Source organism: Oncorhynchus masou, chromosome 29 (assembly GCF_036934945.1).
Source record: "Oncorhynchus masou masou isolate Uvic2021 chromosome 29, UVic_Omas_1.1, whole genome shotgun sequence".
Taxonomy (NCBI): Eukaryota; Metazoa; Chordata; class Actinopteri; order Salmoniformes; family Salmonidae; genus Oncorhynchus; species Oncorhynchus masou.
In genome coordinates this window covers 20,227,306-20,254,393 of record NC_088240.1, presented here as the reverse complement: position 1 = coordinate 20,254,393, position 27,088 = coordinate 20,227,306, and the positions used below count along the sequence as shown (strand labels likewise).

The 27,088-nt window shown below is 41.0% G+C and overlaps 1 protein-coding gene across 2 annotated transcripts in view; it reads left to right on the top strand.

Moving 5' to 3' along the window:
- Positions 1-23,707, top strand: part of LOC135519146 (motile sperm domain-containing protein 2-like) — a 34,541-nt gene extending 10,834 nt beyond the window's left edge. For both annotated transcript variants that reach the window (XM_064944222.1, XM_064944221.1), the window contains 6 exons: positions 4,037-4,158; positions 13,903-13,996; positions 14,109-14,205; positions 15,006-15,135; positions 17,262-17,364; positions 17,615-23,707. In XM_064944222.1, the coding sequence (XP_064800294.1) occupies positions 4,037-4,158; positions 13,903-13,996; positions 14,109-14,205; positions 15,006-15,135; positions 17,262-17,364; positions 17,615-17,758 (690 nt within the window). In that variant the 3' untranslated portion in view covers positions 17,759-23,707. The remainder of the gene's footprint in view (positions 1-4,036; positions 4,159-13,902; positions 13,997-14,108; positions 14,206-15,005; positions 15,136-17,261; positions 17,365-17,614) is intronic.
- Positions 23,708-27,088: the final 3,381 nt, after the last annotated feature.

Here is a 27,088-nt window from a genome sequence, read left to right as displayed (position 1 = left end):
ACCAGAATCTAAGCCTGATCAAGTTTGTGTGTGGTTTTGTGTTTCGACTTATGTGCAATTTAGTGGATGAATGTATGTTAATAGTCCATCAATACACGGGAGCAATGTTCCCCCTAACTTTTTTTCAGCACTATGCAAATTTCAGGTCTGCTGAACGAAAACCTTAACGTTGTGAAAATTCTGTGCAACTTCCAGCACGTGATTACTGTGATCACTGAGACTGTACCCGCTTACAGTTTCAGACAGTGGTCAAGTAGCCTACTTTGGCTGTTTGATCTTATTGTAGGCCTATCAGTGGCCTACCATAAAAACAATGGAGAAAAATGCATCCCATAAAATGTTTACATGGAATTAGCTGTTATATCATTCAACCTACAGTAGCAGCCAATGTGTGGTGTTCAATGTAGGCCAACATTAATGAGACTTTTGGAAAAAAAACATCTAGGTCTTGACAATAAACCGTTTATCCACTTGTCATTCAGACAAGGAGGTGACTGAAAATGTGTTGTTTGATGCAAGAAGCCACTTTACAAAATACAATATCTGTATATTCCCATACCATTATTCCAGAGAATCAGACAATTTATACTACGCACTGCCTGTGGGCTACTTAAGACCGTCTCAAAATACAACACTGCCCCTTTAAGACAAAAAAAAGCTAAAAAAACTAGCTAGCAAAGAATATGAACAAATGTGCACACGTGGCTACATGCAACTCTCTTTTATTTAAATAAAAGAGAGGCAAGTCAGTTAAGAACAAATTCTTATTTACAATGACAGCCTCGCTTTGATAAAAAATAAATAAAAAATGCATCTACTCAAGATTGCTCATACCGTAGCCTATACACAGTCCAGTTCAAAGTGAATGGCACAGATCCATATATGGCAATGGCTATTTGCATATAGGCCTACTGCAGCTCTGATTGGTTATGGCACACCTGTCTGTGTAGAGTACGGGCCTGAGTCATGCCTGTCAATGCAATAGAATCCTACTCCAATGCTTTCTGCCTACAAGAAATTATCTTTCACACTTCATTTTGCATACTAAGTCTTGCATAGTTTTGCACATTTGTTTTATTACATTGATTTGAAAGTGGCTAATATTGCATTGACTCGATCACGTTTCTCACAGTAGAGCGATACATGATAGTGTTAACTAAAGGGGAAAACTCAAGGAAGGTGAGTGAAGTTCAATCTTGTGCTTCTCTGCGTGGGGGAATATTTATTCTGCTTGGCAGTCTGAGGGGAGCTACGCGCCCGCGTGCAGCTTAAAGGGATCGTTGCCTGTGAGCAGAATGTAGTCTTTGGTGCCTCTGATTTAACCAGTCCCTAATGATCTACCGAGGCTATAGGCTAATCTCTTGGCTTGCTGGCTTTAAAGGCATACTTCGGGATTTTGACAATGAGGCCCTTTATCTACTTCCCCGGAGTCAGATGAACTTGTGGATACCATTTTTATGTCTCTGTGTCCAGTATGAAAGAAGTTAGAGGTAGTTTTTCAAGTTAGCATTGGCTCACGACACTACCTCTAAATTCCTTCATACTGGACACAGAGACATAAAAATGGTATCCACAAGTTCATCTGACTCTGGTGAAGTCCCGAAGTATCCCGTTAAAGTCCTAACACCAATCATGATACCCATTGTTTACAGCTTGTCTGTCTGCACACATTCCACTGTCATGATCATGTTCTGCTGCTCCTATCTCTACATAAAGCCAGTCTCAGTACTGAATGAATACCTGTGGCTCTCAACAGTGTGTTGATACAGTAGCTTCCCAGATCAGCTAATTTCCTTTCTCTCTGTTTTGACTCAAGGGCTGGTTTTGGTAAGGCATTGTATGATCTCTGCCTCACCAGCAACACTGATTCCTGGAGAGCCCTGCATTCTGAAAGGGCAGTCTGAGGGTTTTACTCATGTACCAGCCCCGCCATCGAGTCACCATCATGAACACGTTCAGCCTTTCATTGAATCCAAAATGGACCTGGACCAAACATTTCAAATATGACCCCCACAATGTGTTGCACTTATCACAATGTCATGATTTTGAAGAGATTCATAGCCAAACAAGTAGGCTATGAGATACATAACTCACAATAGTCTCAGAAAATAAGAAGGAACGTTTGCCCCCTTGATTCCTGTTCCTGTGACCTGCATTATAACATGGTGATATTTTATCCAACTTCAGTATTTTACCTAACTTAATATAACGTTAGGGAAATAATGTTTTATAGAGAAAGTAAAGCGTATGTGCCAAGTGTATACGTAACATGCCTTATCGAATTGTACTGATCTTTTAACCCAAAATTATACTTTATTTTATCATTACTGTTGTATTAATATCAACTGTACTGTAATGATGTACTAATGTACTAATGTTTATAATACTAAGAAAAGAGTATTCTACTACCACCAGCATGAAATCCTTTATTTTTACCACACTCAATGTTAGCACATTTGCACTGACACTGAAGTAATACAATGTATATTCAACTACCTTATGCCATGTTATAACTGTAATTGAAAGCACTTCCTCTGTGTATCGATGCCTCTGTGTAACGAGAGAGTACTTATTTAAAAATAATCTGTGTTGTGCCTTATTGTCAATACTCTCCAGATGATCAGACTGTCACTCCATGGTCTGTTGGGGAAGCTGCCTACAAATCCTATTATCAAAACAAGTGTTTCATACGGTCTACATTTCTTAGACATTTCTGGATCTATGGATTTCTGGATTGTATCTCCTGCTTAGATCAGCCTTATTCATTCCAGTTTGTGTATTTGTTATTGTTGTGATTTTCACATTTTAGCTAGTAGGATTGGACTGTTTTAGTGTGTTGATATTACATGTTAAGACCTTTTCATTAATGTTAGTTCATGCATGGTTTGTAGTTCTAGTGCCAAAGATTATTGTCAATATCTCAATACTGAGTATTTTGATCCTGGTTTTGACTAACCAGAATGATAAACTGAAAGTATTGTTTTACTAATGTTTAATTAAAAATAAAATTTGTTACGAGTTTAACTTTTACGTACCGTAGTTATTTGATACAGTGTATATAATCAATAGAAATGCTGTTTTGAAATAGAAATGCTGAAATTTTGTATTTATTCAATCAACCAAGCAGTCTATTGAAGTCAATTATGGTCATGTATCTTTCAACAGCAGCTAATGAATCCCCATTCTCCCCATATCTTACTCAGTACTGTATTGCACTTGATTTGAACACTGAATAAAAATAAACATTTCAGAAGCAGCTCAAAGTCTCTTGATGTCTTTATTGTGTCATCTGTGTGTGGTGTGTGTCGCAGCAGCCTGCTGAAGGGGGAGGTGTGTGTGTGTGTGTGCATGTTGCTTATCACAGCAGAAGACACACTCCATCTGACTCATTAGTGCTTGTACGTGCATCACAGGCAGACCCCAGTCACCTCTCTATCAGCTCTCCCATCTTCTCACATCCTCTCCTGCTGTACTCCCCATCTCCCATCTGCCTCACACAAGCTGTGTGACTGGTCTTGGTCAATATGGTATGGAAACCAAATGATGCTCATCCCACCACAACTTCATCTGTCCTTCCCCAAATTTCTGCTAACATTGCACAAATCATGTGTTTATCAGCTGTTCTGTAGTCTTGTGACATTGTGTAAATGGATGTATGAGGGAGTCTGTTGGATTTGGGTGAAAGTTTACAGTTGAAGTGAAAGAGCTTACTTTTGTGTTCTCTCTGTTCTCACAGGATGTGAGTGTGTTCCTGTTGCCTCACTGTACTGTGAACAAGGGTCAGGGATTGTTATGGAGATTGATGTATTGATTGTGAAATTAAGTGTCATACAAAAGCTCCCTATTTTTAAAATGTTTCATCCCATCATTTGAAATGGACTATAGTTAGGCGTTTAATAGTTTTATTTAGAAATTAATAAAGATATGTTAATCATTTGTATCTTTAGAACACCTCTCCAAACAAAGCACCTTAGAATCATTTGATCAATGCGTTGATGAACATTGTCTCACGAAGCCACTGTTGTCCTTGTTTCAGGTGTATTTCTCAGAGGAGAGCCTGAGCAGTCTGAAACTGGACGACAACGACAAAGGAGACAGCCGGCCGAAGGGAGCCAGGATGCCACTGACCACATTCAAGGCCCCTCTGCTACACGTCAGGTATTCAAGCCAACTTTCTCAGAACTCCCTCTCTTAGCCATCTCTTCCTGAATATCAAATAAATCCCTAGCCCCTAATCGGTAGATACACATGTATCTCTGAAAGGATCAAATAGGTGTAGTTCTTTCACCTTGCCTTCTGGGTGGAATTTTCAACGTATTATTTATCCAGTAGTTGCAGATGTACAAGGGTTTCTAGGAAGTCGGAAGAGACTAGGGTTTGATTTGGAATTCAGCATATCTCTCAGCTGCACTCGAGGCTTAAAGAATAGTCGACTGGTAGCACAGTGACTAGGCTATAGCCAATCCATGTCCACATGTTGGATTTTAAGGTGTTGTAGTGCTTAGAGTGAATGTATTGTTGACACTCAAGCCCAGAGCCAGATATCGATACATTTGTATCTGGATGGATCGATTAATCTTGTAGTATCTAAACAGAAATAAAGGATGTCTGCGATTGAGTGGAAATCAGTTGGTGCAGTTAATTTGCAGTAATAATCAATGGAATTAATTGATCACACCAATGATTACTGCCTATATTAACCATGGAACAGCCTGTAGTCCTATTATTCAAATTGGATGGCCTAATGAATGTTGCAGTAGTGATCAAGCAACACTTTTGTGCAAAACGTAGTTCAAGGTCACTCTGTTACCTAATTGTACTCTTTTGTGATGAAGCTGATGTATCCATTTACCCTGATGTTGATTATAGACCGGCAATCTTCACCCTGATGTTGATTATAGACCGGCAATCTTCACCCTGAGGCTGATTATAGACCGGCAATCTTCACCCTGAGGCTGATTATAGACCGGCAATCTTCACCCTGAGGCTGATTATAGACCGGCAATCTTCACCCTGAGGCTGATTATAGACCGGCATTCTTCACCCTGAGGCTGATTATAGACCGGCAATCTTCACCCTGAGGCTGATTATAGACCGGCAATCTTCACCCTGAGGCTGATTATAGACCGGCAATCTTCACCCTGAGGCTGATTATAGACCGGCAATCTTCACCCTGAGGCTGATTATAGACCGGCATTCTTCACCCTGAGGCTGATTATAGACCGGCAATCTTCACCCTGAGGCTGATTATAGACCGGCAATCTTCACCCTGAGGCTGATTATAGACGGCAATCTTCACCCTGAGGCTGATTATAGACCGGCAATCTTCACCCTGAGGCTGATTATAGACCGGCAATCTTCACCCTGAGGCTGATTATAGACCGGCATTCTTCACCCTGAGGCTGATTATAGACCGGCAATCTTCACCCTGAGGCTGATTATAGACCGGCAATCTTCACCCTGAGGCTGATTATAGACCGGCAATCTTCACCCTGAGGCTGATTATAGACCGGCAATCTTCACCCTGAGGCTGATTATAGACCGGCATTCTTCACCCTGAGGCTGATTATAGACCGGCAATCTTCACCCTGAGGCTGATTATAGACCGGCAATCTTCACCCTGAGGCTGATTATAGACGGCAATCTTCACCCTGAGGCTGATTATAGACCGGCAATCTTCACCCTGAGGCTGATTATAGACCGGCAATCTTCACCCTGAGGCTGATTATAGACCGGCAATCTTCACCCTGAGGCTGATTATAGACCGGCAATCTTCACCCTGAGGTTGATTATAGACCGGAATTCTTCACCCTGAGGTTGATTATAGACCGGAATTCTTCACCCTGAGGTTGATTATAGACCGGAATTCTTCACCCTGAGGTTGATTATAGAACGGCATACTTCACCCTGAGGTTCATTATAGACCGGAATTCTTCACCCTGAGGTTGATTATAGACCGGAATTCTTCACCCTGAGGTTGATTATAGACCGGAATTCTTCACCCTGAGGTTCATTATAGAACGGCATACTTCACCCTGAGGTTGATTATAGGCTGGTAATCTTCACCCTCATTCATTTTATAATTAAATCCCACCTGTTTTGATCAATTCTAGTGAGATTGATCAGGCCTCACCAGAAAGTCATGAACTAGGGCATTCGAAACCATTAAATATTTCCTCTCCCTTTTCTTTCCCTGTCCTTCAGAAACAATTAAAAAACATTTCAACCATTTCCATCCTTCTGCATACCCAATTTAAAACTAAATTGAAAAGACCCCAAAAAATGTATTCCACAAAAAATGTATTCCATAGTATCAATACCACTAACGCATATTAATAACCGGTAAGTTGTGTGTATGTGCTGGTGTGTGTGGTAAACCTTAGGTCCAAAAACACACATGAACAGGCCTTACTTATCTGGGAACTGAGTTCATGGCCTAATCCAGATACTTTTATACTTAATTGTTGAGGCGAGGGCTTCCCCTCGGGGAACTCCACCCCCCCCGTTCAGCTGAAAAGGTGGCGCAGGGAATGCAAAAATATTCTTTAGAAATATTTAACCTCCACACATTAACAAGTCCAATACCTCAAATGAAAGATAAACACCTTGTTCATCTACCCAGCGTGTCAGATTTTTAAAATGTTTTACGGTGAAAACACAACATATATTTATGTTAGACCACCACCAAACCAAAGAAAAAACGTAGCCATTTTTTCCAGCAAAAGATAAAAATCACAAAAGCAGGATTTCAAAAAAAAAAAAAATCAATCACTAACCTCTTGAAAATCTTCATCAGATGACAGTCATATGACATGTTACACAGTACATTTATGTTTTGTTTGATAATATGCATTTTATATCCATAAATCTCGGTTTACATTGACGCCATGTTCAGAAAATCCTCCAAAATATCCGGAGGAATTATAGAAAGCTATGCCAGATAACAGAAATACTCATCATAAACTTTGACTAAAGATACGTCCTACATATAATTAAAGATACACTGGTTCTTAATGCAACCGCTGTGTCACTTTTTTTTTACGTTACGGAAAAAGCCTAACATTGCAATAATCTGAGACGGCGCTAAGACGTAACAATATTTCTCCGCCATGTTGGAGTCAACAGAAATACAAAATTACAACATAAATATTCCCTTACCTTTGATAATCTTTCATGATCTTTCATCCTCGTTCAACAATAAATTGTTTTGTTTCATAATGTTCAATTCTAGGGTCCAAGTAGCAGCATTTGCTATCACTTTCAGCTCACATGCCCAAAAAATGACTTCTGGTCCAGGATAACTTTGCATGAAAACTTCCAAAATACATATTACAGGTTGAAGGAACTTGTCAAAATAAGTGCAGAATCAATCTTCAGGATGTTATAATCATATATATCCAATAGCATTCCAACCGGATCATTCATTTTCATCTGGGGCTGATTGGAACAGCCGTAGCACTCAAAGACAAATGCGCCACAACAAAATGGCATTCTTTTGCGACACCGACTACTTTCCTTCCCATTAGGTCAAAGTTCACAGCAAATGCTCCATTACACTTTCTACTGAATGAGGACATCTAGTGGAAGACATAGAATGTGTTTCCAGATCCATAACTTGTTGGGCAGGGAGGGGGCGATGACGTCAAAGTTCTGTTATACTCACAGACATAATTCAAACGGTTTTAGAAACTTCAGAGTGTTTTCTATCCAATATTAATAATAATATGCATATATTAGCAATTTAGGACATATTTTGATGCAGTTCACTATGGGCACGCAATTCATCCAAAGTGGAAATACTGCCCCCTATACTGCCAAATATACTTAAACTGACAAATATCACTAACTGCTCTCCCCAAGACCACAGTCTCAGGGAACATTCCAACGAGAATGAAAGTGTAACGGCGTTCTTCGTTTGTCGCAAGAAAGTCGGACCGAAATGCAGCGTGTAGGTTACTCATGTTTATTAGTGAAAACAAACAAACAAACTATACATGAATAACTTAATAAATACAAAACAACAAATGGAACGTGAAACCTATTACAGCCTGACTGGTGAAACTAACACAGAGACAGGAACATTCACCCACGATATACAAAGCGAAACCCAGGCTACCTAAATACGGTTCCCAATCAGAGACAACGAGAATCACCTGACTCTGATTGAGAACCGCCTCAGGCAGCCAAACCTATTAAACACACACCCCTAATCAGCTACAATCCCAAATACTACACACCCCGATACGAAAATACAATACATAAACCCATGTCACACCCTGGCCTAACCAAATATATAACGAAAACACAAAATACAATGACCAAGGCGTGACAGAAAGTGTAGATTTTCTTACCATTTACAATGCTACATTGTAATCAAGAAACCAAAAGTATTAATTATAAAGCAAAGATGATAATGGTAAATCCACTGACCTTACTCCAATCATTAAATGTTTGTTTTAATCCACCCCATCCTTTATTTATCTTTTATTTAGCATGTACTACCTTTAGACTTGGCAACTTTATCTCGCCACTGAGTCCAACGATTCACTGGTCTCCTTTCCCCATGATACTCCATAACCACCGCACCACCATGTTCACTAAAAAAATTTAAAGTTAATTTTAGGTTTGGTAACCCCTTTGCTAATTCCTCGTGACCCTACCACCCTTTCGGCCATTCTGAACCCCCCCCCAAGGTTTTCTGAGTTGCAAGGAGTGTTTTGGCCAGATAATTTTAATTTGTTACCTCGTCCATTCCCCTGGCATTTCGCCTAGATTCTTCAACCCAAAATACTTTTTCCTGAGGCAAATTTAGCCAATTTCTCATCATAAGGAATCTGTGATATTTGATCCCTGGCATCTATTAAAAAGTTGTGTAAAACATGATCTCATACATCTTTCTTCACATATAAACTGTAATCTCTATGAACCACTATCGATCGTACCGAGGCCATACACCACTATGTGTAAGTTTCCTGTCCTGCTACTTTCAGGAGAATTTGTTGTTGCTATTTTGAAAAAGATGCAAACGCTTGCATGGCAGCATTTCCTCCGAATGCACCAGGCTCCATTCCTACTTTACACTCCCTTTTCCAATGACCAACAGCCCCACACCTAAAACAGGACTTTGTCTCCCTACGCTTTGATGTTTTTCCGCTACGTTTCTTTGTCTTAACTTGGCCATTGAAACTATAGTTAATGACTTTCCTTGTGGCCGTATTAACCCGCACGACTGTGAAGTGAGCAGAGTTATTTTCCACTCTCAAAGCATCCTGCTCTATTTCATCCATTACCCACGCAATTGCCATTTTGATCACGTTTCAAAACTGCCATCAAAGCCGAAGCACAAATTCTCCGTCAACAGGGAAGTGCTGCCCAATTTTATCCAGTTTACTAAATTTTTCCCATATTGAGCCAAATTGGTAGAATGCTTGTGCACTTCTTTCAGCGCCTCCATAGCTTTATTAAAATCCTTTAGCTCCACTTTACAGGAGAGAATCGGGGTTGTCTGTTGCCATATCAATAGTTATTATTCCCAAACCTCTCCCGACGGTGTCCAGGGTGTTTAGATTTCTACACTGCCGTCTCCAATACGCACCTTCTATGAACTATTTTCTAACGTAGTGCTACCCACTTCCCTGGAGAATGGTTATGGTATTTGTGCTTATTAATTAGTCACGGCACTTAATACCTTGTGTTAGAACCAATACTATAGCGTCTGCAAATGTATTACTGTTGTTGATAACACACATTACCAAAATTATCTGTCTTCCTATTTCCACATAATATGTCATGTTTCCCCCTCCCCATATGGCATAAACCAACCTCTCGCCTTATTGCTACTGCTAATACATGTAACTCAAAAAATGTTTGAATATCTTATTGCTTTTCTTTTAACCATGCATGTGGCTTACCTTCAGAATTTTTCTGCAACCTTCTTATCATTATCCACATACCCTACTTCCTCACTGTCACTGCAGCTAGGACTTTCGTCACTCTTACAGATCTCACAGGTGAATAGCCCCACTAGGGACCTATCCTATACGGAACCTACCCTGCACTGTATTGTCACTCGTGGATCTCGTAGAGGAAAACCTCCACTTGGGACCTATCCTTAACCTGTTGCGACGAGCAATCCCGTATCCGGGAGCGTAATTATAGCCTGAAGCTCATTAACCATAACGCAACGTTAACTATTCATGAAAATCGCAAATGAAATGAAATAAATATATTGGCCCACAAGCTTAGCCTTTTGTTAACAACACTGTCATCTCAGATTTTAAAAAAATGCTTTTCAACCATAGCTACACAAGCATTTGTGTAAGAGTATTGATAGCTAGCACAGCATTAAGCCTAGCATTCAGCAGGCAACATTTTCACAAAAACAAGAAAAGCATTCAAATAAAATCATTTACCTTTGAAAAACTTTGGATGTTGTCAATGAGGAGACTCTCAGTTAGATAACAAATGTTCAGTTTTTCCAAAAAGATTATTTGTGTAGGAGAAATCGCTCCGTTTTGTTCATCATGTTTGGCTCAGAAAAAAACGGTATCCGGGAGTGTAATTATAGCCTCAAGCTCATTACCATAACGCAACGTTAACTATTCATGAAAATCGCAAATGAAATGAAATAAATATATTGGCTCACAAGCTTAGCCTTTTGTTAACAACACTGTCATCTCAGATTTTCAAAAAATGCTTTTCAACCATAGCTACACAAGCATTTGTGTAAGAGTATTGATAGCTAGCATAGCATTAAGCCTAGCATTCATCAGGCAACATTTTCACAAAAACAAGAAAAGCATTCAAATAAAATAATTTACTTTGAAGAACTTCGGATCTCCTCTCTGAGAAAGGAGACTCTCAGTTAGATAGCAAATGTTCCGTTTTTCCAAAAAGATTATTTGTGTAGGAGAAATCGCTCCATTTTGTTCATCACGTTTGGCTAAGAAAACCCCCCGAAAATTCAGTCATTACAACGCAAACTTTTTTCCAAATTAACTCCATAATATCGACAGAAACATGGCAAACGTTGTTTAGAATCAATCCTCAAGGTGTTTTTCACATATCTATTCGATGATAAATCACTCGTTGCAGTTTGGTTACTCCTCTCTTCAAAATGGAAAAATGCACGCACCTGGAGATTACGCAATAGTTTCGACGGAGGACACCGAGCGGACACCTGGCAAATGTAGTCTCTTATGGTCAATTTTCCAATGATATGCCTACAAATACGTCACAATGCTGCAAACACCTTGGGGAAATGACAGAAAGTGCAGGCTCATTCCTTGCGCATTCACAGCCATATAAGGAGACATTTGAACACAGCGCCTCCAAAATCTGGCTCACTTCCTGTATTAAATTTCATCTTGGTTTCGCCTGTAGCATTAGTTCTGGGGCACTCACAGACAATATCTTTGCAGTTTTGGAAACGTCAGAGTGTTTTCTTTCCAAAGCTGTCAATTATATGCATAGTTGAGCATCTTTTCGTGACAAAATATCTTGTTTAAAACGGGAACGTTTTTCATCCAAAAATGAAATAATGCCCCCAGAGTTTCAAGAGGTTAAAGGAACCCATCCTACACCTTATATCAACCTGGATCTCGTAGAGGAAAACCTCCACTTGGGACCTATCCTTAAAGGAACCTACCCTACACCATATTTTTTACCTGGATCTCACAGAGGAAAACCTCTACTCGGGACCTATCTCTAAAGGAACCAACCATACAACCGGTTCCTCAATGGGCCTACTGAATAAACTCAGGCTTTCTAGGTCTGTATTCTATAATTGTTCAGCCTACGATTCTCATCTCCCCAATATGTCAAAATTAGTGGAAACTGGTGTAGGGACTGTGCCTACCTTGTTTGTTGCCTGCTCCACTGATCTGGACTCCCTGGTTTGACTATAAATCGTGGTGAATCCTGCCGACAACATCAACTGTTAGGTTCTAATTGTTAGAGTAAGAACTCAACGGACACTGTGAAAGCTTAAACCAAGTTTATTCTTCCCAAAGGATCGAACAGCTGAACAGACAAAAACATGTTTACAATAGTGGTGGTATTTGTACCCCACTTTGGGTGGAGTCTTCTCCTTCTCGCTAAACATTGTATATTTTTATTGCTAGCAAGAAACTAAGCGATACAGGCATTAACCAGTTCCTCTTCCCTTAACGTAACCTGACCTGATCTCGACCCTTCATCACTAGTCCATGGCTCTCTCCCCTTATCAATGCTGCCACATGATCGTTTTCCCTACACTCAGTACATTCCAAGCTTAATTGCAAACACCATATACCTTCCTCCTACAGATAACCATTAACTTCTGGTGTAGACCCTCTATATTTCAATAGGATACCTGATAATGAACCCTATCCCAAGTTAAGGAGTTGGAACCCAGAATCCATCAAGGTACAGTACTTGAGAGCTGCCTCCATTGATGGGTATTCCAATGTTAAATTAGATCATTCCTATGTTCCTGAGTCATTTCCGTCCAGTTCAGTTTTTTGGAGAGCAGACTCTTTGATGTGAGATTTTTCACAGCTACGGGCTACGTATTAGAGTGATAAAAGTATTTATATGAGCCTTAAATGCTATTATGTCTCTGAGCTGTGTTAGCCCTGATTCCAGTGAGTCCACGAGGAAGGCAGAACCAGAGCTGGAAGGGTGGAAGAGGGGATGCTTTGATCTTCAGAATGTGTTTGTCAAAAGGTTTCCTGAAGTCTAGAGAGTCATTCCGGGCTCAGGGGAGCGCTGGGCTCCTCACAACACTTTACTGGGGCAAAGAACAAAACAATCTGTTGTTTAGAGCTCTGTAGCCTACGGAATGTACAACTAGACTTTTTATATACGCTACACAGGAATTTTTAGCATATTGGCCATTTCACTGAGTTGTCAGTAGGTACTGAAGCATGCCAGCAGCAGTCCACAGCACAGTGTGGAGAAGTGTTCACTGAGGCTGAATTATCCATTTTACTGAATTATCCCTTAAACATGAGCCTGGTGAGGCAGTTGGGGGGGGGGGGGTGGGGTGGTCTGTTAGGGGCTGGGGATGGGGTGCGCTGAGTGTTGGAGAGCGAATTAGAGTGCCTCATGGCTACTTTCTCAGGACATGGATTTTTCCTCTGCTCCTCCAGATTTCACAGCTTTGATGCAAAATCACAGATATTTTCACCCTAGACTTGGGTAATAATGTGGTTGAATTCTCCATTTTCCTCATAAATGGGTTCAGCTACGCTAGGCTTGAGCCTGCCTTCTTCCCAGGGGCCTGACAGACAGCTCCATATAGGTCAGGAGGAGCACAGCACATCAGAGACTGAGGGTTTGGCCCCAGGGAACATACAGTTAGTCTATTTCTCTGGAATGAACCTCCTTGAAAAATATTATAAAGAACATATTGACATCAATTGAGTCGGATAAATGGCAATTACACATGGTATCGATGTAGTGTACAAGGCTTTTTGTTTATTTAAAGCAGAGAAAAACATGCAAGCACAGATGGACATAATCTGCCATGTGTTAGCTAGAATATTGAGCTAGATGGTGATCCAGCAGCTGTTTAGTAAATGTGTAACAATGGAAGCTAACAGAATCTACAAGTCCCTGGGTAATCATACTGCAATCACTCTCAGGAAGCAACATCTAAGCTCACAAAGCTTTGCCAAACAGATCGATTAAGCTAAGATATCACGAAGAGGAACAACAAAGCACGCTGTAAAGCAAGACTTCTAACAGATGTATCGGCTTGTTTTGAACACCAGATAGCCATTGTGGCTGATGCCTTCATAAAGAAAAATACATTTGTTTGTTAAGTTAGTCACAAATTCAATCGTAGCCAGCCGCCTTGTCGTCATGCAGCCTGTGCTGTTTCTCCTCTAAAATGTAATGTATTTTCTCTCTTACTTCCAGTCCAGCAGAGGAGCTGAGCTTTGGGTCCAAAGAGTCAGACAGGAAGTGTCTTATCATCCTCGATAATGTGTCCAAGAATCATGTGGCCTTCAAGGTATGTGCATGCCGCTGTGTGTGCAAGCGTGGCACTCTGTGCTTGTGTGTGCCCATGTGTGTGTATGTGTGTGAAAATAAACAAGCTGACTTGACGGTGTCTCCTTCCACAGGTACGAACCACAGCACCTGAGAAGTACAGAGTGAAGCCCAGCAACAGCTGCTGTGATTCGGGCGCTTCTGTGGATATAGTGGTGTCCTTACATGGAGGTAGAGTACTGCACTTATCTCTCGCTCTCTCTCTCTTTCTCCCCACCCACTCCTCTTATCTACTTCCTTCGGATGTTTCCAGATGCACCAGAAGAAACTTCAGAATAATCAAAAGGTCCAGTCTCAGTCTAATAACTTTGGAAAGTGCTGACAGAGTACAGCTTTCTTTTGCCTGACATACATATTTTAAGAGTGATAAAATAATAATCTCTTATCTTCCCCTAAGCTGAGCCTTTCAGAAACCTAACGGTGGGTAAATAAACTTTATTGAGCCAGTCTCAGTACTCTGTGGAAGGCTGAAACCCCAAAGGTCAATGTTTTCCTCTTGTTCACTTGAGACCAACATTGAGTAGGGATGCAGGGACTTGGCTGATAAGACGTTCAGAGGCCTTCAAGTATGGAAATGTCAGTCATGGCTTCTGATGTGCTAGATATGGGTTTTTTGAATAATCAAATTCTGGCATTATTCCAAAGTTTGAGGGTTTCCTTCTCTCTCTGGGTTTAACTTAATTCAGTTTTCGGGAGCCACCGTCTATCGCGTATATCTTGTTCATTTGTTCGAGTTTAGTGGATAAGAACCCTCACTTTTTCTGTTCACAGCTGTGACAAAGTTAGCTCTTTCAGATCTATCTTCTGATTATTGGATTCTGACAGCAGTGGGGTTTAAACTGTATACTTTGTACAGCTGATCCCATCCAAATGTAGGAATCTAGATACATAAACTGAACAATATACTGAGATAAAAAAAAATAGTTCAATGAGTTCATGAGTTCAATGAGTTCATGGATGTGTTTGTGCAGGCTACCAGGCATCTCTGCAGGACCGCTTCCTAGTTATGGCTGCAGAGATGGAGCAGAACGCTGGTGCTGGATCACCAGAGCTCGTTCACTTCTGGAAGGACGTGCCCAAAACCAAGATCATGGAGCACAGGTACATCATCATCAATGCCTCCTCATGGATGGGAATATACACTGAGTGTACAAAACATTAAGAACACCTGCACTTTCCATCACATAGGCTGACCAGATGAATCCAGGTGAAAGCTATGGTCCCTTATTGATGTCCCCTGTTAAATCCACTTCAATCAGTGTAGACAAAGGAGAGGAGACAGATTAAAGAAGGATTTTTAAGGCTTGAGACAATTGAGACATGGATTGTGTACGTGTGCCTTTCAGAGGGTGAATGGGCAAGACAACATTTTTTAAGTGCCTTTGATATGATAGTAGGTGCCAGGCGTACCGGTTTGTGTCAAATACTGCAACACTGCTGGGGTTTTAATGCTCAACTTTTTCCCGTCTGTATCAGGAATTGTCCACCACCTAAAGGACATCCAGCCAAGTTGGCACAACTGTGGGATGCTTTGGAATCAACGTGTACAATCCATTCCCCAATGAATTGAGGCTGTTCTGAGGGCAAAAGGGGGTGGTGCAACTCAAATTAGGAAGGTGTTCCTAATGTTTTGTATACTGAGTGTATGTAAATGAGTAAAACAATTCCTTTTGAGCCAAAGGGCAAGCAGTCATTAATATGCTACCATCAACATCTATAATGACCTCAAGATAACTTTGATTCACTAAACCCATCGTGATCTTGCAGTGTACAGCACAGATTGCCTCAGCATGGCTGGGGTATGTCAGTGACCTTGCAGGCTGATTATCCCCTCTCCTCAGTCTTCCCTGATGTGACCAATGATGTATATAAACCCTGGATTGCTGACGCTATGTATTGGCCATTGAGAGGCTTTGAAGCCAGTGGTCGACCATATGGGCAATCCCTAGTATGAGCACTCTTCCATAGCAATTAATGGAGCTCTATAGTATTTCAAATGTTTCAAGGGCAAAATTACATGTATTTAAAGCTGCAATATGTAACATTTGGGCAACCTGACCAAATTCACATATAAATATTTGTTATAGATCTGTCATTCTCATTGAAAGTAAGTCTAAGAAGTGGTAGATCAATTCTATGTGCGCTAAGTTTCCTTTTTGTATATTTTACTTCCAGTATAAAACAGCTGAAAATACTATATTTTTTGCTTTGGAAAGATATTTCACAGCGGTTTAGATGGTACAGTGATTCAATGTAAGGGCTTGGGAAACATATGTTAACATTGCCAAAGCAAGTGAAGTAGATAATAAACAAAAGTGAAATAAACAATAAAATGAACAGTAAACATTACACTCACAAAAGTTCCAAAAGAATAAAGACATTTCAAATGTCATGTGCAGTATGAAAAGGGAAATAAATAAACATGAATATGGGAGGTATTTAGAGTGGTGTTTGTTCTTCACTGGTTGCCCTTTTCTTGTGGCAACAGGTCACAAATCTTGCTGCTGCGATGGCACACTGTGGTATTCCACCCAATAGATATGGGAATTCAAAATTGGGTTTGTTTTCAAATTATTTGTGGATCTGTGTAATCTGAGGAAAGTGTGTCTCTAATATGGTCATACATTTGGCAGGTGGTTAGGAAGTGCAGGTATTCTGCCACTGTGTACTCTCTGTTTTGGGCCAAATAACATTCTAGTTTGGTCACTTTTTTTTGTTGTTAATTAATTCCAATGTGTCAAGTAATTATCTTTTAGTTTTCCCATGATTTGGTTGGGTCTAATTGTGTTGCTGTCCTAGAGCTGTCCTAGTAATTCTCTACACTATATTTGCTTGTTTTGTCACATAAACTGAAATTGTAGTCGGGACAGTAACATTAGTACATTTTTAAATATTATTTTTATTTATTTTTATGTTTAGCTCACATAATATAATAAAAAATTATGCATTAAGGCAGGGGTGTCAGACATTTCACGGAGGGCCGAGTGCCTGCTGGTTTTGGGGTTTTCCGTTCAATTAAGACTTAGACACTCGGCCCTCTGTGGAATGTGTCTGTAATAGAATAAACGTGTCAAACTAATGTAGACATTTAATAAATGCTAAATCTTTTTTATAATTGAGGAGAAGTACCAAGATGGCTGCGCGGTGGCTTAAATACAGCGCTCACGGTCAGTCATCCAGGGTTTATACACATCATTGGACGTGACTGTGTCCTGTCCTTCCTGTAGGTTACGATGTCACATCCTGGAGAGCACTAAGCCCATCCTGACCTGTGGAAGTGACAGCCCAATTGAAGGAGGAGCCAATGGCCACCCGGACCTGCACACGACGGTGAGCTCTCCACTCCTATTGGATGATGCTCCTCCACCCACAAGAATACATTAACCTATATAATATTAATCAATGTACAGCATTTGCTGTATTTTAAATTTTAACTTTGATTTAATTGGTTTATCTCCCCCCCCCCCTTTCCTTTTACACTATTACAAGCATTATACATTTTCATGGTGTCAAATTGATATGGGAAACTGAAAAGTGAATACATTAGTAAGATGAAGTTACCAAATGCTCTCCTCTGCAGCTGATGCGTGTGATGGTGTGTAACGCCCGGCTGGAGCAGAAGCTGGACCAGTATCTGTGGGTCCAGCAGGTTCTGATTGGTCTGGTGCTTGTTGTCATGATGTTCACCTTCCTGTGTCTCTACAACCTTCCTGGGACTTCCTGACCTGACAACATGGTCTACCTCCTCCTCCCATCTAACATAGAGACTACAGCAGCTGAAGGCTTAACCAACAGGAAGAGGGCTGGTGTTGGACTCAGTTCTCTACAAGAGCTGTCGTCATGGAGATGGAGGGCTGCTCTGTTCCGTAGCAGTGAGCTTGTGGAGTTGCCCAGAGAGATTCCTCATAGTTTCCTGGGTGTTGTGAGAGGTACCGTACCTAAAGAGTCTCGACACTGTGAAATTAAATCAATAATGTATTTTTACTACTGATCATGGAATTATACAGAGCCTTCAGAAAGTATTCATACCCCTTGACTTATTCCACATTTTTTTGTATTACATCCTAAATTCAAAATGGATTAAAACATACATCATTCTCACCCATCTACACACAATAGCCCATAATGGCAAAGTGAAAACATGTTTTTAGAATTTTTTGCACATTCATTGTAAATTAAATACAGCAATATATAATTATGTAAGTATTCACACCCCTGAGTCAATACTTTTAGATGCACCTTTGGCAGCTATTACAGCTGTGAGTCTTTCTGGGTAAGTCTCAAGCTTTCCATACCTGGATTTTACAACATTTGCTCATTTATTATTTTAAATATCCTTTAAGCAATGTCAACTTGGTTGTTGATCATTGCTAGACAACCATTTTCAGTTCTTGACATACATTTTGAATTAGATTTAAGTCATTACTGGAACAACTCAGTCTTCACTGTCTTCTTGGTAAGCAACTCCAGTGTAGATATGGCCTTGTGTTTTAGGTTATTTTCCTGCTGAAAGGTGAATTCATATCCCAGTGTCTGGTGGAAACCAGACTGAACCAAGATTTATTCTAGGATATTACCTGTGGTAATATCCTACTTACGTTTATTTTTTATCCTGAAACTCCCCGGCCCTAACAATTACAAGCGTACCCGTAACAAGCGTACCCATAACATGAAGCAGTCACCACTATGCTTGAAAATATAGAGAGTGGTACTCAGTAATGTGTTGTATTGGATTTGCCCCAAACCAAACACTTTTTATTCAGGACAAAAAGTGAATTGCTTTACCACATTCTTTTCAGTATTACTTTAGTGCCTTGTTGCAAACAAGATGCATGTTTTGGAATATTTTTTATTCTGTACAGGCTTCCTTCTTTTCACTCTGTCAATTAGGTTAGTATTGTGAAGTAACTACAATATGGTTGAACCATCCTCAGTTTTATCCTATCACAGCCATTAAACTCTGTAACTGTTTTAAAGTCGCTATTGGCGTCATGGTGAAATTCCTGAGCGGTTTCCTTCCTCTCCGGCAACTGAGTTAAGAAGGACGCCTGTATCAAAGTGCAATTAATAACTATAACACCAATGGTCAATGGGATATTAAAAAATGTCTGCTTATTATGTTTTCGGTGCCTTTCTTTGCGAGGCATTGGTAAACCTTCTTGGTCTTTGTGGTTGAATCTGTGTTGGAAATTCACTGCTCGACTGATGGACCTTACAATTTTTTGTATGTGTGGGGTACAGAGAAGAGGTCATCATACAAACATAATGTTAAACACTATTATTGCACACAGAGTTTTTCACCTTTATTTAACCAGGTAGGCTAGTTGAGAACAAGTTCTCATTTGCAACTGCGACCTGGCCAAGATAAAGCATAGCAATTCGACAACAACACAGAATTACCCATGGAATAAACAAAACATAGTCAATAATACAGTAGAACAAAAGAAAACAAAAAGTCTATATACTGTGAGTGCAAATGAGGTAAGTTAAGGGAGTTAAGGCAATAAATAGGCCATGGTGGAGAAGTAATTACAATATAGCAATTAAACAGTGGAATGGTAGATGTACAGAAAATGAATGTGCAAGTAGAGATACTGGGGTGCAAAGGAGCAAGATAAATAAATACTGTATGGGGATGAGGTAGGGAGATAGATGGGCTGTTTACGGATGGGCTATGTACAGGTGCAGTGATCTGTGAGCTGCTCTGACAGCTGGTGCTTAAAGCTAGTGAGGGACATATGAGTCTCCAGCTTCAGAGATTTTTGCAGTTCGTTCCAGTCATTGACAGCAGAGAACTGGAAGGAAAGAAGACCAAAGAGGAATTGGCTTTGGGGGTGACCAGTGAGATATACTTGCTGGAGCGCGTGCCTCGAGTGGGTGCTGCTATGGTGACCAGTGCGCTGAGATAAGGCGGGGCTTTACCTAGCAGAGACTTGTAGATAACCTGTAGCCAGTGGGTTTGGCGACGAGTATGAAGCGAGGGCCAACCAACAAGAGCGTACAGGTCGCAATGGTGGGTAGTGTATGGGCTTTGGTGACAAAACGGATGGCACTGTGATAGACTGCATCCAGTTTGTTGAGGAGAGTGTTGGAGGCTATTTTATGGATGACATCACCGAAGTCGAGGATCGGTAGGATGGTCAGTTTTACGAGGGTATGTTTGGCAGCATGGGTGAAGGATGCTTTGTTGCGAAATAGGAACCCAATTCTAGATTTAATTTTGGATTGGAGATGCTTAATGTGAGTCTGGAAGGAGTTTACAGTCTAGCCTAGGCATTTGTAGGTATTTGTAGTTCTAAGTCAGAGCCGTCCAGAGTAGTGATGCTGGACGGGCGAGCAGGTGCGGGCAGTGATCGATTGAATAGCATGCATTTAGTTCTCCCTGCGTTTAAAAGCAGTTTGAGGCCACGGAAGGAGAGTTGTATGGCATTGAAGTTCATCTGGAGGTTAGTTAACACAGTGTCCAAAGAGGAGCCAGCAGTATACAGAATGGTGTCATCTGCATAGTAGTGTACCAGAGAATCACCAGCAGCAAGAGCAACATCATTGATGTATACAGAGAAGAGATTCGGCCTGAGGATTGAACCCTGTGGCATCCCAATAGAGACTGCCAGAGGTCCGGACAACAGGCCCTCCGATTTGACATACTGAACTCTATCAGAGAAGTAGTTGGTAAACCAGGCGAGGCAATCATTTGAGAAACCAAGGCTGTCGAATATTCCAATAAGAATGTGGTGATTGACAGAGTCGAAAGCCTTGGCCAGGTCAATGAATACAGCTGCACAGTAATGTCTCTTATCGATGGCGGTTATGATGTCGTTTAGGACCTTGAGCGTGGCTGAGGCACCCATGATCAGCTCTGAAAGCAAATTGCATAGCGGAGAAGGCAGGGTGTGATTCGAAATGGTCGGTAATCTGTTTGTTAACTTGGATTTCGAAGACCTTAGAAAGACAGGGTAGGATAGATATCGGTCTGTAGCAGTTTTGGTCTAGAGTGTCACCCCCTTTGAAGAGGGGGATGACTGCTGCAGCTTTCCAATCTTTGGGAATCTCAGACGATACGAAAGAGAGGTTGAACAGGCTAGTAATAGGGGTTGCAACAATTTCTGCAGATAATTTTAGAAAAAGAGGGTCAAGATTGTCTAGCCTGGCTGATTTGTAGGTGTCCAGAATTTGCAGCTCTTTCAGAACATCAGCTATCTGGATTTGGGTAATGGAGAAATGGTGGGGGCTTTGGCGGGTTGCTGTGGAGGGTGCCTGGCAGTTGACCGGGGTTGGGGTATCCAGGTGGAAAGCATGGCCAGCCGAAGAGAAATGCTTATTGAAATTCTCGATTATAGTGGATTTATCGGTGGTGACAGTGTTTCCTAGCCTCAGTGCAGTGGGCAGCTGGGAGTAGGTGCTCTTATTCTCCATGGACTTTACAGTGTCCCATAACTTTTTTGAGTTAGTAATACAGGATGCAAATTTATGTTTGAAAAAGATAGCCTTAGCTTTCCTAACTGCCTGTATATATTTGTTCCTAACTTCCCTGAAAAGTTGCATATCACGGGGGCTATTCGATGCTAATGCAGAACGCCACAGGATGTTTTTGTGTTGGTCAAGGGGCAGACAGGTCTGGAGTGAACCTATATATAGTCTATTCCTAGTTCTACATTTTTTGAATGGGGCATGCTTATTTAAGATTGCCAGACATCATCTACTGACGGGATGAGGTCAATGTCATTCCAGGATACCCCGGCCAGGTCAATTAGAAAGGCCTGCTCGCTTAAGTGTTTTAGGGAGAGTTTGCCAATGATGAGGGGTGGTCGTTTGGTCGCAGACCCATTACGGATGTAGGCAATGAGGCAGTGATCGCTGAGATCTTGATTGAAAACAGCAGAGGTTTATTTGTAGGGCGAGTTAGTTAGGATGACATCTATGAGGGTGCCCGTGTTTACAGATTTAGAGTTGTAACTGGTAGGTTCATTGATAATTTGTGTGAGATTGAGGGCATCAAGCTTGGATTGTAGAAGGAGGTCTATAGCAAGCGGCAACAGTGAGAGACTTGTTTCTGGAAAGGTGCATTTTTAGAAGTAGAAGCTCTAATTGTTTGGGTACAGACTTGGATAGTAATACAGAACTCTGCAGGCTATCTTTGCAGTAGATTGCAACACCGCCCCCTTTAGCAGTTCTATCTTGGTGGAAAATGTTATAGTTAGCGATGGAGATTTCAAGGTATTTGGTGGTTTTCCTAAGCCAGGATTCAGACACGGCTAAGACATCCGGGTTGGCAGAGTGTGGTAAAGCAGTGAGTAAAACAAACTTAGGGAGGAGGCTTCTAATGTTAACATGCATGAAACAAAGGCTTTTACAGTTACAGAAGTCAACAAATCAGAGCACCTGGGGAGTAGGAGTGGAGCTAGGTTTGCCATACAAAGTGGTTGAATACTTATTGAGTCAAGACTTTTCATCTTTACATTTTTTATTAATTTGTAAAAACATAATTCCGCTTTGTCATAATGGGGTATTGTGTGTAGGCCAGTGATAAAATTCATGAAATGTATTTTTTTTATTAATGTTGTAATACAACATTTGGATAAAGTCAAGGGGTGTGAATACTTTCTGCAGGTATTGTATATGAGGTCTATTTATGTCAATATGTAACATGACGTAGAAGATTTAGTTGTTCATTTTTCTGATCCTAATGTACATTTCATTTGAAATATATGAACATATCATGTTTAAGAATGAACTTTTTGTGAACAAATTTGTTTTTGTTTAAACAAATAGCATTTTCCTTTTGTTGAACATGACTGTTGTATTGATGGGTTGTATCTGAAAATGGAAAAATAGGGTTGTTTCTAAATGTGTACAGTGCAATGGTAGAATATTATGAGAGGGTCATGTAGAGTTATACCAAATATTTGAAAGGCTGTGTGTGCTGGCATGAACAAGGCACCACCAACATGAGCACAGCTCTATCCTGATACAGTAGATAACTATTTCACTCCTGAAGCAGGCCTGAAACCTCTTTTGTCTCTTAACCCTTATTTTACATTAACAGTCTCACTGTGTCCATGAAGCAGCCCCACCCCCCCTCTTCAATAAAAGCCTCATCGGTGCAGTGGTGCCTAATTGAAAACAGCAGCGTGCATGACCTCTCCCCACTTACCCATGGAGAGCCCAGGGAGATCTCTGTCTGTGCTATCTCCCTCTATTTGTTTTAATTACCCTATGCTGGCAACCTAAAAATACCAAGCAATTACTGTTGAGGATGAGGAGATGTCAGAACTCACTCACGGGGCTCAGTGGGAAGGCTGGGTATCTATAACAAGATCCAGTGCAGAGCAATCAACCACAGAGCCAATGCACCACTTATAATAACACGCTGACTTACACCAAGGCTAGTTTGTTCTGCTGTTGGTGTCTGATTTGCCTTTTGTCCCCTCAAAGCGATGTGCTGTCTGGTGGTTATATGTTTGATCTGTCATTGAACTCAAATCAAATCCAATTTTATTTGTCACATGCGCCGAATACAACAGGTGTAATAGACCTTACAGTGAAATGCTTACGTACAACCCCTTCACCAACAATGCAGTTTTAAGAAAAGAAAGAGTTAAGAAAATATTTACTAAATACATTTGTGTAAAAAAAAGTTACAAGAAAATAAAAATGGGGCTATATTATTTCACTTTTTTTGTACCTTTATTCAACTAGGCAAGTCAGTTAAGATCAAATTCTTATTTACAATGACGGCCTACCCGAGCCAAACCCTAACCCGGACGACGCTAGGTCAATTGTGCGCCACCTTATAGGACTCCCAATCACAACCGGTTGTGATACAGCCTGGAATCTAACCAGGGTCTGTAGTGAAGCCTCTAGCACTGACATGCAGTGCCTTACACCCCTGCGCCACTCGGGAGCCCGAATGCCAAGTGGGTACCGATACCAAGTCAATGTGTGGGGGTACAGGTTAGTCGAGGTAATTGAGCAAATATGTACATGCACAGTGCTTTCCGAAAGTATTCATACCCCTTGACTTATTCCATATTTTGTTTTTACAGCCTGAATTCAAAATGCAGAAATGGAAATGGATACCTAGTCAGTTGTCCAACTGAATGTATTCAACTATAATGTGTCTTCCGCATTTAACCCAACCCCTCTGAATCAGAGTATGTAAACTTCTGACTTCAACTGTAAGCACACCCCTGAGTCAATATTTTGTAAATGCACCTTAGGCAGCAATTACAGCTATGAGTCTTTTTGGGTCTCTTAAGTCTCTAAGAGCTTTCCACACGTGGATTGTGCAACATTTGTCCATTATTCTTTTCAAAATTATTCAAGCTCTGTTAAATTGGTTGTTGATCATTGCTGGACAACAATTGTCAGGTGTTTCCATCTATTTTCAAGTACAGTACCAGTCAAAAGGTTTGGACACAGCTACTCATTTAAGGGTTTTTCTTTATTTTTACTATTTTCTGCATTATAGAATAATAGTGAAGACATCAACACTATGAAATAACACATATAGAATCATGTAGCAACCAAAAAAGTGTTAAACATCAATATATATTTTAGATTCTTCAAAGTAGCCACCCTTTGCCTTGATGACAGCTTTGCACACTATTTGCATACTCTGACACCACCTGGTATAGAGGTCCTGGATGGCAGAAAGCTTGGCCCCAGTGATGTACTGGGCCGTACGCACTACACTCTGTAGTGCCTTGCGGTCACAGGCCGAGCAGTTGCCATACCAGGCAGTTATGCAACCAGTCAGGATGCTCTCGATGGTGCAGCTGTAGAAACTTTTTGAGGATGTGGGGAACCATGCCAAATCTTTTCAGTCTTCTGAGGGGGAAAAGGTGTTGTCGTGCCCACAACTGTCTTGCTGAATTTGGACCATGATAGTTTGTTGGTGATGTGGACACCAAGGAACTTGAAGCTCTCAACCTGCTCCACTGCAGCCCCGCCAATGAGAATGGGGGCATGCTCGGCCCTCATTTTCCTGTAGTCCACAATCATCGCCTTTGTCTTGATCATGTTGAGGGAGATGTTGTTATCCTGGCACCACACGGCCAGGTCTCTGACCTCCTACCTATAGGCTGTCTCATCGTTGTCGGTGATCAGGCCTACCACTGTTGAATCGTCAACAAACCTAATGATGGTGTTGGAGTCGTGCCTGGCCATGCAGTCATGAGTGAACAGGGAGTACAGAAGGGGACTGAGCACGCACCCCTGAGGGGCCCCTATGTTGAAGATCAGAGTGGTAGATGTGTTGTTACCTACCCAACCTGGGGGCGGCCCGTCACGAAGTCCAGGATCCAATTACAGAGGGAGGTGTTTAGTCCCAGGGTCCTTAGCTTAGTGATGAGCTTTGAAGGCACTATTGTGTTAAACGCTGAGCTGTAGTCAATTAATAGCATTTTTACATCGGAGTTCCTTTTGTCCAGGAAAATGGCAGTGTGGAGTGCAATAGAGATTGCATTATCTGTGGATCTGTTGTGGTGTTATGCAAATTGAAATGGGTCTAGGGTTTCTGGGATAATGGTGTTGATACTGTATGAACCATGACCAGCCTTTCAAAGCACTTCATGGCTACAGACGTGAGTGCTATGGGTCAGTAGTCATTTAGGCAGGTTGCCATGGCGTTCTTGAGCACAGGGACTATGGTGATCTGCTTGAAACATGTTGGTATTACGGACTCGGTCAGAGGTGGGTTGAAAACATCAGTGAAGACACTTGTCTGTCGGTCAGCGCATGCACTGAGCACATATTCTGGTAATCCGTCTGAACGTTTACCTGTTTAAAGGTCATACATCAGCAACAGAGAGCGTGATGTGGTAGCAATTCTATAGGAAGAGAGACTGTAGATTTCTCTCACAACTTTATTATAAGATTTGCAAAAATGAAGCAAACAACCATTACAAACAATGGTACAGAGTTGAAAGCTTAACATAGTCGCGTCTCTTCTTTTATAGACAAAGTACAACCTCTTTTGTCTACGTGGCAGTTTAGCAGATGTGTGGAAACAGGGGCAGAACATAGTGTAAAAGGCGATTGGTTTGTTTGTGCAGATTAAGGTAGCCGAAGGTTGATAACACGAGGGCTTAACTGTATAACTTTGTTTTGTCACAGTTCACACTATAATGTGCTCCTTTCTGCAAGGTTCTACACAGCTGACTTCCTGCTGATTGTAAACTCACGGGATGTCTCACAGGCTTCTGTCGCACCTAACAGATTTAGCTACAGTTGAAGTCGGAAGTTTACATACATTTAGGTTGGAGTCATTAAAACTCGTTCTTCAACCACTCCACAAATTTCTTGTTAACAAACTATAGTTTTGACAAGTCGGTTAGGACATCAACTTTGTGCATGACATAAGTAATTTTTCAACAATTGTTTACAGACAGATTATTTCACTTATAATTCACTGTATCACAATTCCAGTGGGTCAGAAGTTTACATACACTAAGTTGACTGTGCCTTTAAACAGCTTGGAAAATTTTAGAAAATAATGTCTTGGCTTTAGAAGCATCCTTTTAGGCTAATTGACATAATTTGAGTCATTTGGAGGTACCTGTGTATGTATTTCAAGGCCTACCTTCAAACTCAGTGCCTCTTTGCTTGATGGAAAAATCAAAAGAAATCAGCCAAGACGTCAGAAAATAAATTGTTGACCTCCACAAGTCTGGTTCATCCTTGGGAGCAATTTCCAAATGCCTTAAGGTACCACGCTCATCTGTACAAACAATAGTACACAAGTATAAACACCATGGGACCACGCAGCCGTCATACCGCTCAGGATGGAGTCGCGTTCTGTCTCCTAGAGATGAACGTACTTTGGTGTGAAAAGTGCAAATCAATCCCAGAACAACAGCGAAGGACCTTGTGAAGATGCTGGAGGAAACGGGTACCAACGTATCTATATCCACAGTGAAACGAGTCCTATATCGACATAACCTGAAAGGCCACTCAGCAAGGAGGAAGCCAATGCTCCAAAACCACCATAAAAAAAGCTAGACTACTGTTTACAACTGTACATGGGGACAAAGATCATACTTTTTGGTGAAAT